The sequence below is a fragment of the Triturus cristatus genome, chromosome 2_2 (genome assembly GCF_964204655.1).
Source record: "Triturus cristatus chromosome 2_2, aTriCri1.1, whole genome shotgun sequence".
Lineage (NCBI taxonomy): Eukaryota > Metazoa > Chordata > Amphibia > Caudata > Salamandridae > Triturus > Triturus cristatus.
The window spans coordinates 87,309,551-87,326,663 of NC_140582.1; the positions used below are offsets into that span (position 1 = coordinate 87,309,551).

General features: G+C 42.9%; 1 protein-coding gene across 1 annotated transcript in view; it reads right to left on the bottom strand.

Moving 5' to 3' along the window:
* Nucleotides 1-17,113, bottom strand: part of PRKG2 (protein kinase cGMP-dependent 2) — an 856,172-nt gene that overhangs the window by 330,218 nt on the left and 508,841 nt on the right. Inside the window, exon 6 of the mRNA XM_085643209.1 lies at nt 13,580-13,643. Coding sequence (XP_085499335.1) covers nt 13,580-13,643 — 64 coding nt within the window. The remainder of the gene's footprint in view (nt 1-13,579; nt 13,644-17,113) is intronic.

Here is a 17,113-nt window from a genome sequence, read left to right on the forward strand (position 1 = left end):
TACCAGGACGAACAGGGACCGGCAGACATGCTCTACTCTACACAGACCCAATTGTTTGGGCAAATGATTCTCACGTGCAGCGCTTGCTCTCTCTCCAATGCCGGATGTATTAAGCTCATGCTGCACAGGTAAATGTGGCTGCATCATACATGTTCATGGCCTTATATGGACCTTCGTCTATAATCTGACCTTTGTAGGACTGCATTGAACTCATTCTTAAGACTTTCTTTAGGCTGCAGGGATGGTCGGAACAGATCTCCACCATGTGAACCGTGCGGTGTATTGATGCAGTCAGTGTGTTCCTACTTCCAGTACAAACAAGTTCTAAACCCTGTTCAGCCAAGAGGAAAACAGTCATCGGGTAAGAAATAGATCAGGATTTAATGCGTTAATGCATGCAAAACAAAGCATGCACAGATGCTGTTTGCATTCATTAGCCCATTATAGCCAGACCTATTGGCTTTGCCAGTGCTTGTTTATCACATGCACTGTTGTGTTTAGCTTTGGTCGATAAAAGATCACGATGTCCTTAAAGTCACACCTACAAGGTAAGGACTCCCCCCCTCTAAATGTTCTCCCTCCAAATGTTCTGTGTTACCTTCTAACCTTAAACCTGTTGTTATGAGTGTTCCCCGAGAACGAAATGCTGATCCGCATTGAACTTTCCATTAGGAGACACAGGATGTAAGTAGAGTTATAGGAAGAACGATGTATTTTTTAAATTAAAAGAGTGTCAATTCCAATGCCACCCACATGACTCAATTGAGTGTAATTTGAGATGTGCAATATGCAGCATGAGGCAACGTATCTTGCATAACGCGATTTTCTTCTGTATACATTAAATCACTGACTAGCTTGACTTTAAAGAAAGTTCTTACATGCAAGCAATCTTAAACGAGTGAGCTTGCCAAGCTCCCAACCTTCAGGCTTTGTAACACCAGACAGGGCACAGCTGCTGAGGTGATGCCCACCACTCTCCCGCATTGTAAAGTAAACGCACAAAACGAGCGTCTAAAAAAATAAAAATCACAGAGCAGTTTTGTTTCTAAGTGAGATTGGCATTGCCTTCAGTGGCACTGACACAGAAATAGGAAAAGCAGGGACAAAATCTTAGGTCGAGCATTCAAGACCTCTTGTATATACTTTAGTATATACTTATATGAGTATGTACTTTGTGGGCTCTGGAGATCAGCCCTAGAACTTGTCTGCTTCCGCTTAGGGACGTTGTTTCCTGTTTAACTGCCTCTATTTAACAGTCTTGATAGAAAACGACCAGAAGAGGTCAGTAAAACACCGGAATTGCTTTCTGCTGAGGGACTTTTTTAAAAAAAATCTGGCAACTGTCTCTATTTAACTTTCTTGATAGAAAACGACCAGCAGAGGTCAGTAAAATACCAGAATCACTTTAGCATTCTCTAGATTCCAGTCAATAGAAATTGTCTTCCACAAGCACCAGTAGACAACAATATTTTTTTAAATCTTGTATTTTCAGTGGTATGACCACCGAAGAAAACAGAGCTTTGGACTATACCATATCCAGCTGAAAGGCAATATGTCTCTCCATGTGTTCCTATACCTGTTGTGCCACTCAGTTTTGTGCTTACTTTCCCTCAATGTTAAAGAACAGTAGATGTTTCAGCATCCAGGCTAATGTGCTGCATAGCTAAATACATACACGGTCCCAAAGGCGAGACCGATTGCATTGCAAATGCTTCTTTATTATTGTATCAGTTACTTCGTTATTTTCCACATTTTGAACTTTTAATTTCTCTCCTTCCCAAGGCTGCACTTTGGAATAGAAAAATGGCCCAAAAAGACGACATTTCCAGAAGGAATTTTTTTTTTTGATCCATTTCACGGAGAAACAAATAAAGGAAAGGAGAGGAAAGAGGAAGTAATAACTGTTTCTAGAAGTCAATAAGTGAGGAGGAGCAAGACAGAAAGAGAGGGAGGCAGAGTAAGAAAGTGTGTGAGGGCAGCTGCTGGGGGCAGTGGGTAGCTGCCAGCAGCAGAGCAGGAGACGTGGACACTGTCCTTGTCTTCCCTGGGCAGGAAGAAAGAAACAGAGTCCCTTTCCTTCTCTGCCCGTCCCGCCTCCCGAATGGCCACGAACGCCAAGCCTTATCTATAGATCTTGGCTATTTCTGGCATCCTGGGACGCACGTGTAAACTAAAAAAGTAGGGGAACGGAATATGTTAAATGAGAGAAGTCGGGGCACGCCGTGCCCTCCCGATCCCGCCCACTTCGACCACTGGTGTTATATGTCAATCAGGTATGGCATTAAGAACTGATAAGCAAGAGAGGGAGGATGGGTCAATATACATATATATAGAGAGTGAGATTAACAGTAGATGTGGGCGGAACTCTCAAAGCTTCACTTCATGGAATTCCACAGAATTCCACGGAGTTGCCTAAAAACTCAGTGAAATGACACGAAGTTCCGCAAGTGGTGGAATTCCAGAGAGTCGCGCTACTCGCACTGATTTTTACCGATAGGAGCTTGTCCAGCGCTGTAAAATCAGTGCGAACAGAACAACACGACGCACCAGACAGCGCTGTTTCCTCCTGCCTCTTGGATAGATTTTGTACTCAAGCGGCAGCTTCCTCAACGTGAGCAGCATGAGCGGCAGCACCCTGCCATGATCGCCCGCATTGAGAAATCGCGCCGGTACTTGTCCTAGCACTACATTTTCCAACTCACACTCATCAACGTAATATTGGCATGCCGCTCCACCATGCAGCGGGTGACAGAGTTTTTCAGGAACTCTGCGCGGTGGGCAAAACTCTGCGAGTTTACCGCCCACCACTAATTAACAAACATGCTCCATTTTAACAACAATTCCATACAAAATATATTCCTTTAAATAATCTATTTTTTGTAGTTTTTTTAAAGCATGATTTGAGAGGATTGGAGAGCTTTACATGAGAACCAGACTATGTTACACAAGGTCAGATACATTTTAGATGGGGGAGCTGTAATCCCGCGCCCTTCCTGAGCGTGACACCCAAGATGGTGGCTGCGGTAGAATACCTGGGAGGAAGCAAGGTTACTACTCCAACAGTGCAGAAACACGTGACCGCCATGTTGGCAAAAACACCGCAGGCGCGAGGAGCAGAAGAGAGAGAAGACGCGAAACAGAGAAAACGGAAGACGCAGAGTGAGAAGAAAAATGCAGAGGACAAGATTGAGGAGCACCTAGGGGAAAGTCTGGAGGAGAAGGTGTCTGGCAAGAGCAGCATGGGGAAGAGGCGACTGGAGACAGGAGGCACCATACTCAAAATTGAGGCAGACGACCGGAGACTGCCTAAAGGCACCACCGCTAAGTCAATCCGTCCCAAGGGGAGTGAGGATGCCAGGACCAGTGGCGTAGCAACGGGGGCGGCTGGTCCTCCCCAGGCGGCACACGTTTTGGGGGTGGCGGACTCCTCCCGCTCCTAACTGTCATCTCGGGGTGGCAATCCCCTCCTCTACATATCGGCCGTCACGGGGCGGCAATCGCCACTGAATCTCTTAAGTACCCTAACACCACCTCCTGCCTTCAATGGGGTCACCGCGGGATGGCAAAAGCGCGGAACGCCACGGGCGGCCATAAGGCTAACTACACCACTGGTAAGGACTCCCTCTGCCACAACCCCGGAGGGCCATGGCTTCAAGCAAATGTCTTTCCTTTTTTACTTTGCTGTAGGGAGGTGGTGGTGTGACTAAAACCACATCAAATCACTTTTAGAGCACAGAGCATGCGGCACGACCACCAGGGTGTCTGGGTGGAGGTCAAATAATGCTCCTTACATATTAATTTTTTTCTGTTATTTTCTTTGATGGCAAACCTTCCTTCCACCCCTCTCCGCCTGAGGAACACTTCATAGAAACAGTGGATTCTTTAACATGCCCGTCCTTCCTTTCATCTAAAGAAACTTTGGTATTTTTTTGCTTTGCTGTTTTGGTACAATAGCCTCCTTACCCAGTGCAGCTTGCCATAAATAAAAGAGGTGCCTGTCATCAGTAACCCTTCAGAGTGTGTCTCTTCTTCGCACTGAGTGATCACAGAAGCATAGGTGATTTACCTAGAATCATAGGATGTTGAGCCACCACCAGGACTCAAACCTGACCCCTAGTTCCAAAGTCAGCAGTTGAGGCTGCTAGGCCCATCTCCTCATTCTGTTGCAGTCTTCAGCAGTACCATAATAAACATACCAAAAGTGCTTTTGTTAGTATGCTTTATTGCTGTGTGGTCTTTGCTGGAAACAGTTGCCAGGGCCAGGCACTTTATCATAAATACTTCAGTTGGGGGAACAACCTTTACAACGCAACTTTTACAACGCACTACACTTACAACGCATTTTTTACAACGCAACATCCACTACAACGCATTCCAAAACATAGCATGACACTACAACGCATTTTTAAAAACTACCTTTACAACGCATTCCATTACATCGCATACTACCTTTACAACGCATACCATTACAACGCATAATATTAAATTGCATTTAGAATAGTAATTTTTACCCCTATACTATCCAACACTTACCCTACTGTTGCACCCCCTGGAGTTAGAATAGTAATTTTTACCCCTATACTATCCAACACTTACCCTACTGTTGCACCCCCTGGAGTTAGAATAGTAATTTTTACCCCTATACTATCCAACACTTACCCTACTGTTGCACCCCCTGGAGTTAGAATAGTAATTTTTACCCCTATACTATCCAACACTACCCTACTGTTGCACCCCCTGGAGTTAGAATAGTAATTTTTACCCCTATACTATCCAACACTTACCCTACTGTTGCACCCCCTGGAGTTAGAATAGTAATTTTTACCCCTATACTATCCAACACTTACCCTACTGTTGCACCCCCTGGAGTTAGAATAGTAATTTTTACCCCTATACTATCCAACACTTACCCTACTGTTGCACCCCCTGGAGTTAGAATAGCAATTTTTACCCCTATACTATCCAACACTTACCCTACTGTTGCACCCCCTGGAGTTAGAATAGTAATTTTTACCCCTATACTATCCAACACTTACCCTACTGTTGCACCCCCTGGAGTTAGAATAGTAATTTTTACCCCTATACTATCCAACACTTACCCTACTGTTGCACCCCCTGGAGTTAGAATAGCAATTTTTACCCCTATACTATCCAACACTTACCTTAAATGCAATTTAATATTATGCGTTGTAATGGTATGCGTTGTAAAGGTAGTATGCGATGTAATGGAATGCGTTGTAAAGGTAGTTTTTAAAAATGCGTTGTAGTGTCATGCTATGTAATGGAATGCGTTGTAGTGGATGTTGCGTTCTAAAAAATGCGTTGTAAGTGCATGCGTTGTAAAAGTGTGCGTTGTAACGACATACATCCCTTCAGTTGCTGTCAATAAAAATCCAGAAACATATGCATAAACCTCTACACCATAGCCCCCAGTAACATGCAAGGATGAACATTGTTGAAGAAAGTTCTATAGTGAAGCATAGTGTCCAAATGCTGGATGCGCCATTGACTTCACACTTGAAGATATTGGATGCATTAATCCAAAGCCAAATATGCGGTCCTTGGCGAACATCACTTCATGTGACCAAATGTACAGAAAGGCAGTTTATCACCAGCACTCAAACTACTGAGTATCCAACTGGAATAACCTGAAATCAGAATCCCGTCTGAGAGGGAATCCTCAAGACCAGGGTGTGAGGAACCTGGAGTCTAACAACTCTGTCAGTCGATACTAATGGCAGAATGTGCCCTAAACAAATATCTATATTCTATGATAATATAAGCAAGCAAGAAACCCACACATCTGTGATCAAGCTGTCCCATTCCTCGCCAAAGTTATAGGTGTTTAAAGTTCATATGCGGAAGAGCTGGGTTGGGTCTTTTTTGCAAATGGCATATTCCCTCAGTGACTGGGCCTAAATCTACATTGTCACTGGTCACGATGTAACAGGTACATAGGAAAAGTCAAAGTATTAGTTTACGTATTTAAATCTATAACTTTTGAACTGTACTTCATTCAAAGACCTATTTTATATATCATAAAAATTCCATCTAATGGTAAAGTCGGATTTGTATTAAATATATTGGAAATTAACTTTTAAAAAGTTAACTTTGCCCTGCCTGAAGCTGGTGGAGGGTAATTTGCATTAGCTCTTCAGCAACGGTCCAACCTATACTCTGCCTTAATTATGTGTGAAAGAGGTGTGCTCCCAGAGCTGGAACAAATGCCTGGGAGTGAAAGGATATTTACTTTTCCTTTCAGGAAGACCAGTTGGGTGGGCGCAGGAACCTCATTTACTTCAAAGGGACCTTTTTTGTCACAAGTAAATGTTAGGAGACACCTGGAAAGGCCCCAGCTTGTGTCCTCTAGTCATGATGGCACCAATGGCCATGGGAAGATAGTTCGCCAGAACTGGCTTTGAGGTACCACAGTGGAGAGTACTGCTCATTACGCTGGCCACACCTCTGAGTTGGCATAAAGGCGCTGCACATGGGGAGAATGGTTTCCCCAGCTTGGATTTTGAGGGTGAGGGGGAACTCTGGGATTGTTTGCAGTAGGGCAAAGTGGAATTGCCAAAACAATTGTTATGGTTGCCCTTGGAACGTTTACCCCATTGGGTAGGGAGTGCCCAGGAGTTACCCTCACTCAAGTGCTGGTGCAAGGCACAAAGGTTTCACTCCAAGGCACCTGTTCATAACACTTTCTGGACCTGAAGATGATCAGAAGAGGAACAGACCAGCTGTCTGTGACCTGCGAGGAGCCCTGAAGGACTGGATCTATTCTGTCTTGAACCCAGGACAAAGAAGTGGACTTCGAGGGTCAGTTGTCTGACCTTCTGTGTGGCTACAGAGACACAAAAAGCTGTTTTGGAAATGCCCAGCTGACCACTAGCAACTGGGCATGGACTGAACTTTGCTGTTGGCCTCTGTCTCACACACTGAGAGTCTCTAAACGCTCTCCAAAAAGGTCCAGGAGTCTGAGAAGTATAGCTCTGTAGTTGTTAGGGCACCAGAAGAAAGTTTGGAAACTTTGAAACAAAATTCCTCCAGCGCTCCCGCAGAAAATGGCGTGGGTTTGAATTTCATCTTCTTCCCACTAAGGGCTTTCATCACCTCCAAAAAAGCAACTAAGTCCCATTCTGTGTTGGGACTTGGGAGAGTTTCTGATAGAAATCTCCAGAGCACCAGGGTTTCAGCTGGACCAACCCGCTTCAAGTATCCAGCAACTGGTTCTAGGGCAGCAGCTACAATTTCAGTGATGGCCTGTGCAAGGAGGAAATTTTCTTCTCAAAAACTCATAAAGTTAGAAGAAATTTCAATGTTTTTCTTCTGGAGTGGGACTTAGAAACGTTTTCAAACATTTTGACTTTTACGCTTTCAACAGGGCAAATCCACTTCTATCTGACCTGTGCTTGTTGAGCATCTTCTACTTGAATGTAATGTTTACTCAATATAAATGACATATGCAGACAAAAAGCTATGGAAAATCATAATTTTCATGTGACAGCCCAATTAAAGTGTAACTTCATTACCTTTGCATATATTTTCACATCTTTTGCAATAAATACCCAAAGTTTGTAAGATAATAGTTCTGGACCTTCTCATACCCACACTCAGTACTAGTCACAACTGCAATGCACCACACTCCTGTGCAGCGCAATCCAGTATGCTCCATTGTTTCTTTTGTAACTCACTGATATCCATCTGTATGGAATATCCAAGCTTTATTTAACCCCTTCGACGCTCATGACGGAGCGGTTCCGTCATGAGCGTCGGTTGCGCTGTGCGCATGAAGGAACCGCTCCGTCATGGCCCCGCCCGCGCTCAGAACCTTCAGCACCGCGTGGAAATCCGCGCCGCGCTGAAGGGGTTAAAGGATGTGAAAAGACTGTCTCATGTGTTGTGCTGACTGTTTGGGTGTTGTTGCGTGGGGTGGAGTGATGCAAGACAAAGGAAAGGAAGGTATGCTCTCACATACAAAATTCTCACAAGTTACCCGCAAAAATGAACACTCAAAAGAGAAAATGACGAAAGTTCATAAAAATAGGAAAGCGTCAGGCTCAGATAGCTATGGGTGGGCCAGTAACCAGGAACTTCTCAACATTATGGGTGCATAATGAAACCTTTTCACAATCTTCCACTAGGGGCCAACCCACAACATCCAAAAGAACACATTAGACAGGACAGTGATCAAACATCCATTAAAATTCAGAGGCCCATGAGAGGTGGACTTCATGGAGCTCAGGCAGCATCTCACTCCCCACAAACAATATACCAAGCCACTACAGCACACAGCACGCTAAACAGCACCTACCCAACACCACACAGTCTAGTTAAAAAGATACTATGGACCTTGACAAAACATTTTACTCTCAAATAACTCAGACACATACTTTAAGCTGTGTAATGCGCATACAAATTTCCCAGCATGAATATATCCACACCAACACTGTTGATTGTCTAACTCAAAGATTCAGAAATCACATTCCAGTCTGCCAAAAATCGATAGCACTGCGAGGCCACACTAATGGCAAAAGAAGCGCTGTACAAATCCCTATAATATAACATAATATCGTGTTTTATTTTACCCTATAGTGACAAAATAAGAAAACATATTTTGCTGTTCCTTCCAAGACACCAAAATAACAAAAATGATCGTTGCTAAAGTCTCCATTAGCTGCCAAAATTCGTAGACGTCTGAAACGCAAGAAGGTTTGAGTTCGCCCGAGACTTCCTGCAGATCCCTGAACAAATGTTTTTAGCTTCGGCCTGCCTCCCCACCCTTAGCAGTTATTCGCACACAGCATATTGCCCTGTTGTCATTTCTCTGGTCAGAATTGACATACATCTGAACCATAAAGATTTTGGGAACACGTTTTCTTTCAAATCTGTGCTCTCCAGCAAATACATCAGAAACTGATATGAATTATTAATTTGTAACATCTGCTGCGGTGTTTCGTTTCATTGGTAACCCTCCCCAGAGGAGAAGAGTCAAGAAGAGAGAATTTGCAACACTCTAAATTACTTCGTCAGTGAACTCCCTGGGCACTCTGACAGGAATATACCATTAACGCACAGACGGGGTAGGACACAGGAGGGGTTCAATGAAATGGAAAGTGCTGCACTGGTACTGCACGCTCACTCGGGTCATCATGAGCGATTCTTGGATACGTCTCTGAGGGGGATTACTGCTTGTGAACACACACAATCACTAAACTATTGGTTTTTCACAAGAATTATATCTCACAGCCAAGGCAACCTTTAAGTTGTGTCGTCAAGTTAGAGAAACTATATCAGGGCCTCAGACTAGAGACAAAGTGGTAAATCAGTTTTGTGGCAGCCACAGAAAATTTGTTAAGTGGCCTGGTAGCTTGGTATTTTCCACTATTGTTTTCAATGGTGTGGAGTTGTTTGATCACTACATATTTGAGGGGCGGTGATGTGGCATAACGGCCAGAGCTGCCAAGTTTGGAGCTGGGGAACCGGGCTCGAGTATGGGTATTGACTCAACATCCTGTGATTCTGCGCAAATCACCTTATCTCCCCGTGCCTACCAAAAACGAATGTGTCCCTCTGCAATGTAACTAGTGCTCATGTAAAGCGCTCCAATACCTTCGAGTCAAGTTCGCGCTAATAAAACTGCAAAAATGAAAAAATAGAATTACAGCACACTTCTAAATGACCCCAAACTGAGTGCTTGAATATTTTTGCATGTGAATTTTGCCAATCTAACCTCTTCATCCATGCATTGCTTCTTCAACTCATGGCGTTGCCCTACTCTTAACCCCAGATGTACTGGGAAGTTTCAACATTTCACATTTCCTTAAGAGTAAAATTAGAATTTACACGAGGGTTGTGCTCTCGATAATTAACAATGCCTTTAGAATTTCACGTATTATGTCTGTAATAGGTCTTTACTGTTTTTGTAGCTTTTCGGGCTCATTCTGAGTTCCATGTTACTTCTGGGTCTGAGATCAAATGATGATTGGACCCAATTCTGCACTCGGAATCCTCAATTATGAGCAAATCACTATTCCCATTGTTTTTGAAATTGTGACCATGTCATATTTTTACAGTAGTTACATTTTCAATGTACTGCCTGAAGACGGCCTGGAAATTACACCCTCATTTGTGGTTTGTCCCCACAGTAGCCTTTCCCAATATTAACTGGAGACATTTTCACTGGGGGGAAAAAAAGGTCAGAAATAGGAAAAACTGGACCTATACATTATTCGGTATTCCTACCTGCAAAACTTGACATTAGGAGTTAAACCACAGGAGGTAAAACGTTTGGTAAATACGCTGACCTTGTGGTAATTAAATTTCCCAGGCATCTCCAGATAATTTCGACCAGGTTGTAAAGAGGAGCTGAGTGTTTTTCTGGAAATGTTTTTTTAATTTACTCATTTTGAAAACAGATAATGGGTTCATCTTACCTGAAATAAACGAGAAGTTGGGGGTTGTTGGAAAATGGCCCTCTCTGCAGGGTCACCCCCAAACCTTTTGCCTTACTCTTCCACTTTTTCTGACCTCGTTTCTGTTGGCCTTAGGACTCTACGCACTTTACCACTGCTAACTAGTGCTAATGTGCATGTGATCTCTCCTCTAAATATTGCAATTTTGGCTCATACCCAATGGGCATAGTTCATTTACATACAAGTCCCTAGTAAATTAGTACTACATGTGCCCAGGGACTGCAAATTAAATGCTACTAGTGGGGCTGCAGCACTTATTGTGCCACTCACTTAAGTAGCCCTTCAAACCTTGGTTTAGGCCTGCCATTGCATAGACTGTGTGTGCAGTTTAAACTGCCATTTCAACCTGGCAAAATAAACCTTTTGCCAGGCCCAAACTGCATCTGGGACCGAAGCATCACCTTCAGAACCACCGCTGACTGACGCCCCATCCGGCGCAAGCTCCTCACATCCCTTGTTGATGGCTGCCTCGACGACAGATCTCTGCATCACAGCCTCATTGGTCATTAGAACCAATGCAAAGCCCCTGCTGGGCCTCGCATTCTCGACACTGGACTTCGCATTGCAAGCCCCATTGACAGGATCCTCGACATCGATGCATCAGGACCTTGCAACGCAGCCTCGACGCACCTCGAAACCAACGCATCACCTCCACTACGCGACGCATCTTTGATACAGATCCATGCAAGAGCTCTGCCGCCAGGATTAAGGTACTTTGGTTCAGCTGGCCTAACTGGGGCCCTGTAGCAGGCCCGCACTCCATCGCAGTCGGCCTCAACTTTTGCCTTTGTCCCGGTCCGGTGCAACTTGATATCCCAAATAGCGCTTTTTGTTTCTTAGCACTTTTTTTACCTAAATACTTTGAAATTTAATATATCAAGTTCTACTTACTTGTTTTGTGTCATTTTTGTCTCGTTTTATTTATGAAATTAAGCTCTATTATTCTAAGATGGTGTGAAGTCTTTTTATGTGGTGTTTTCACTCTTTTACTGTTTTAAGTGTTGCACAAATACTTTACACTCCCCCTCTAAAGTTAAGCCTGACTGCTCTGTGGCAAGCTACCAGGCGGTGAGCACAGGTTAATTTAGGGTTTGCCTACTTCCTAACCTGACTAGGATTGTGGCTGTGGCTTGACTAGGGCTCGTAGTCCAGTCAACTGACAACACAATTTCTAACAGGGGTACTGCCTGCAATCCCACAAAACATTATGCTGTGCAACATAAGTTGTTTCTCAAAATAAGAATGCATTCTCAAAAAGCCATTTCAGCCGTCTTCAGCCAGGCTTGCTTGAATCCAGTGGCAAAGTGAGCAAGGGACTCACGTCTGAGCATACCCTGCCAACTCATGGCGAACAAAGCGGTACAAAAGGGGGTGGTGATGAACGGAGCATCAGAACCAATCAAACACTCACACCCAGTCAACAGAAGTTTGTGACCAAGTTTTGCTCATGTACTCCTTGTATATTAGGCCACAGGTTTGATAATATTACTACATACATTAGTAATCTGCTAGAAATGGAAACATTGCTTACAATGAACCCATTCAGACTATTCCGTAGAGGAACCCCTTTCAGTGGATGTCACAGTAACACACGTGGTAATAGCTACCCAGGAAATGGACAGCATTAGATTGTTATAATGGCATTCTGTAGATAAATAAAACTCCCTTGCATCCATTTTGTAACTAAAGACATATAACACACTGATTTTCTTTTCTTAGCATGCAGTTCCAATAACAGTACCAAAATATTTATAAGGCAGAAAACGTGGAACTCCCTTCCTCTTGCTGTTGAATAACTGTGGAATTGGCATCATTTTAATGTATGATAATACAACACTATCTTTCCACCAGAGCCTAGACCAAGGGTTGCCAGAAGGTTTAGATTAAACATACAATGTATTTTATGTAGTTTAAATTCATTTCCAATTCAGAGAGGAAAAACATAAATCCATGTTTTTATTTGAAAGTGCTAAAAGGATCAATTGTGATATGCTTAAAGACACATCGAATTGCGAAAGAAGAAAGATATTTGATGCATTTTGTGTTCATGAGAGACTTGCACAAGATGCATTTTTTTCTGACTACAAATTGGTTTATGTATGGGCTTGTTTTTCCATGAAGTGTAATGTTTTCCTTTTTAAATGTGTTTAAATTGAAGCACATGCAGAAGCAATGAACTTGAACTCATGAGGCTCTGGAGGTGATTAATTGCAGAAGTTAATTAGCTTCTTTTATGACTGGACTAAATATGAATGCTGACTCAATTATTCAAGTAGAGCATGGGTACTCACAAACATTTTCCCGGGGGCTGCAAAGTTTGGCCTTTGGTGTGACCGAGGGCCGTACTGATGCGAACTGGGGGTGTAAAGTGAGTGTAGGGGAAGCAAGGCATATATATCTAGTGGCTGTCTTTACAAATGAAGGTGTTCCTAAAGTTAAGGGCCTAGTTTCTTCCTTTCTCTAACTGCAATTAACCTTTAAGTAAGTGTTTGCAGTATATTTAACTTTTTTTCCATGTTTGTGCTGAGTCGACTAAACGGCAGCTCAGTGCTCCTGCTGCCCAGGGGGCCATATGTAAAGGTCAGGAGTGCCGTGTGCGGCACCCTGGCTGTACTTTGAGTATCACTGAAGTAGAGCCTTAATACTCGGGCTTAAATCTGACCAGTTGATGAGCATATTAAATGTTTTTCCCTGCGCCTTTGTCAGTTTCTGTGAATAGCAATGGAAAGCTCCTATATACAGGTAGTAGTATCACTCATGGACTGTTGCTACTAGAAATTACCTGAGTGCAGGTCACATTCCTATGAAGAGGTCAAAGCATGCTGAAATGTATGTACATAATATTCCCTTAGAGGTTCCAATGCATTAATACACCATATAATCTCCCTTTCTATTACAACCTATAACCCATATTCTTACAGCCTATCATTGTATTTGTCCAATGTGTCTTGATATGCACCATTTGTTATTCATCCTGCTAAAATTCCTTGAGTGAGAAGCTTAAATCTGTTGAAAAAGCTGTTAAGATGTATTATTCTGAGGTCCATGCTATTGTCAAACATATATTGTCTCTTCACACTTTTTAATGATATAAGACAACTCACCACTTCCAAGCAGTCAGAAATCTTTGTTAGCTTATCTTCGGGCAAGTCCTTCAAAAGGGGCACACTTCAAAAAAGAATGAAGAATATTCTCCTTATAATTGCATTTCTATTTATTATGAATACATGTAATCAAGTATAATTTGTTTACCACGCATTTACATTTCTTATCAGGCTGCAAATCATAACCAGAATTTCGGAAATTTAATAAAATGGAAACACATTTACATAATAACGCAGTATGATTATGAAGTTTGTTTTCTGTAGAATCATCCACTGAGGACTGAGTCAGTTTTAGTTTATGACAGATAGGAAGGTCGGTGTTCTTTATCTCTTATACGTGTTGTACATACTTTTGTTCATGTTCACTATCCTTGCCTAGCTATGTATCATTACACATAAGTCCTTTTTCCCCCCTCAGTCCAACTTTTCCGGCATGAAATAGAACCAAGAAGATATTTTGTTGGCACAGGAATGTCTTCTGCTTGGTTTACAGGGGTATGCTCATGCCCATAGTGACCCAATTGAATGTGAAACTGGTATCCTGGCTTTTTGTTAGACTAGCCCTGTCCACTGTAAAGCTAAGGCCAGAGCCTTTTCTGTGACCTGGAGGAGTTCAAAAACAGGCCCACTTTAATGATGTTAGACTACTCTCTACGGACTGGGTTGTTGATATAAATCAGTGGTGACTGTACCATTTTGTTTGGATTAATTCTCCTGAGCAGACCGTCTTTGGGTAAGTGTGGCCTATCGGACCCACTCAGGTAAAGTTCAGCTGAGATGGAACATCCATATCCTTGCCCTGATATTCTTTGTGCTTGTTGAGGGCTTGTATACCTGGTGGATCTGTGGTAGCAAGACTCTATGTGTGGAGAGAGTCAGAGTTTTGTGACCTGTGGGATCCATTTTAGAAGGCACCTGCTTTAGTGTGGCACAAAATGGAAGATGGGGTACAGCTTCTCCAGACAGTGAAAGTATATTGGCCCCATTTCTGAATCTAGAGGGAGTAGATCCCAACACCAGTAATGGAGAATGGTGACAGGGATGCTCCTATCAATTCTACAATTACCTTTAATAAGGGGATTGCTGATTTTACCATTTTGAGGATGGTAAAGGATAAGGAGTCAGTTAACAGATCCTGTTGAGAAGGTTAAGGGATATTCCAGGCAGGGCCTGTATCTTATGCCTGTCCTGAATCCCCCCTACAGGAAGGTCGATGACAGCCAAGTACTGAGACTAAACATATCATTTCACCAATGGTATTCTTGCTTTGAGCCTGCATCATCGCTACCTGCTGTTAGAGCCATCACCTTGTACAAAGGCTACGTCTACACTAAAACCAGAAAATAATACTTGAAATAAAATCTCTGAAATTGTTTCTAGGACCTAAGTGAATCCACATCCCCTTTGTAGAAAATGAGTACAAAGGAAGGATCCAAACAAAGTATGCAAGCTTCTTCACTGACAGAGAAAGGGAGTGCTCAGCAGAGTATTCGAAGAGCTCACCATACTTGTGCTACAAACATTACTTAACAGGGGGAATGTGAGGAAACACTTTCTCTTACTGTACCAAACAATTCTGGATGGTACTATCAAAAGTCTTAAATGCCTCTAAAAGATTGGGTCCCATGATATAGGCAAGCAAATAGAGAAGAAAGACTGGAAGTCAATATTAAGGACTGCACCCTTAGGGTTTTGTGAAGTGAGAGGTTCAAATACAAACATTTTATTATATGGTGCATATCTGACTCAAAGATGAATCTCAGTAATCTATCGAGGAAACAATGCCTGCTGTCCCAGGTGTGGGATAAGGGTGGCAGGTCTTTACCATATGGTATGTGCAGGCTCACTTCTGTAAATATATCAAGAGGGAGGGACTCGGAGCGCATTAATGTCAAGCATACAGATTAGCTAATCAAGATCACAGGGGTATGCAGTTCCTTGTAAGTACGGATTTGTCTGCTTACGTCAATTACGTTTCACAGAGTCTGCAGGGAGCATTACTCTGTAGGAACAAATGCCCTCACACACCTAGCAGGGCCCCCGTGAGCCTCCATTATGTGGCCACGGGGGCACGTGTGGAGCCCCCAAACATCCATGCACCATGTGCCTGGCACCACATGGTGCCTGGCTCACGGTGCATTAGTGTTTGCAAACATGTCTTTTACTACTGTGGCTTGCGCTGAGACCCTTTACCAAATAAACAATTGAAGTGCTAGAACTGCCCTTCTATTTAAGCTTCCATATTAATCTGGAATACACATTTAGAGAGCGTGAAACAAAATGTGTCAGAAGAATAACTTCATTCTTTTGTTTGATTAAATCAATATTTTATTAGTCTGATTTATAGGTCTTTATAACCTTCCTGTTGCCCAAGGGGCTGAATATTTAGAAAAAAATAATTAATAGTATATTTACAACATTTATACATTCAATCCTGACATATCACATACACATCTCATGCACTCACATCCATTCCTACTATCACACAGACTTAATACACATTGAAGCACAATTTAAACAATCAAAAGACCACAGAGTTAATTATTAGAACGCCAAGTTTGACTTCTAACACTTCTTAGTTTTCGGTATTTTTAGCCTCTTGTGGTCACAGAATAAGGTCTACGCGTTTCGAGACCCATGGATCATCGGGTCTCTCTTCAGGACCTGTAAAGTGATAGAAAACCTAAATCAATTCGGGAACTTCCCATTACCCTCTCTCATAAGTCTTTGTGAAGGAGCTGGATTAATTTACCTTGTGTCAGATGGAGACGGACGGGATTTGTCTAAAGAAAGAAGAAATAGTGAAGGGGTGTCAGGAAAACCATGCCTAATTTAGGAAAAGAAGAGCATTCAGAAACTGAGTAAATTCGGAATTGACTTACAGTTGAGTGGGTTTGCTAAACCCACGTGAGGAAGTTTGATTGTTTAACAGGAAGGCAGCTGGTTGGGCTGAACCTGGTTGAGACAATGGGGGAGCAACGAACATGGCATCAGATCGAGCTTAAAGCTTTGGAAGGAACATTAGGGTACGTCGCGTGTGAGAGCCAGGATTTACCTTAAGAGGAAGTATCTTGTGGTTGTAATTGAGTTCGCTGCGGGGGCGCCGCTTTACATCAGAAATGGTGATGATCAACTCTGTGAGAAAACGGTAGGATATTAGGAGAATTAGAAACCGGGAAGGGGGAATGAAAGGCTGAAGGGACGTAGTCTCAATCTGGTAGCGTTTCATACCTGTCGAAGTCAGAGGGTTTTCGTAAGGTGTCCGTTCGTTTCCGTGTTTTAATCTGCCGATTTTCGTCGCGATGATGGTCCCTTGTTGCTTACGTTTTAAGCGTCTGGTGGCTGATTGGAGGAGGGATTAGGCATAGAAACAGGACTGGTCATGGCGGATCGTGTGTGATAGAATGTAATTTGTGTCCTTCATGGGATAGCGTTTCCCACGGAGTGGAAAAGTTATCAAAAAGCAGTGATTCACATTTTATTAGTTGCGTTTGGTTTCGGTCTCCACAGAATGGTGGTGAAAACTTACGAACT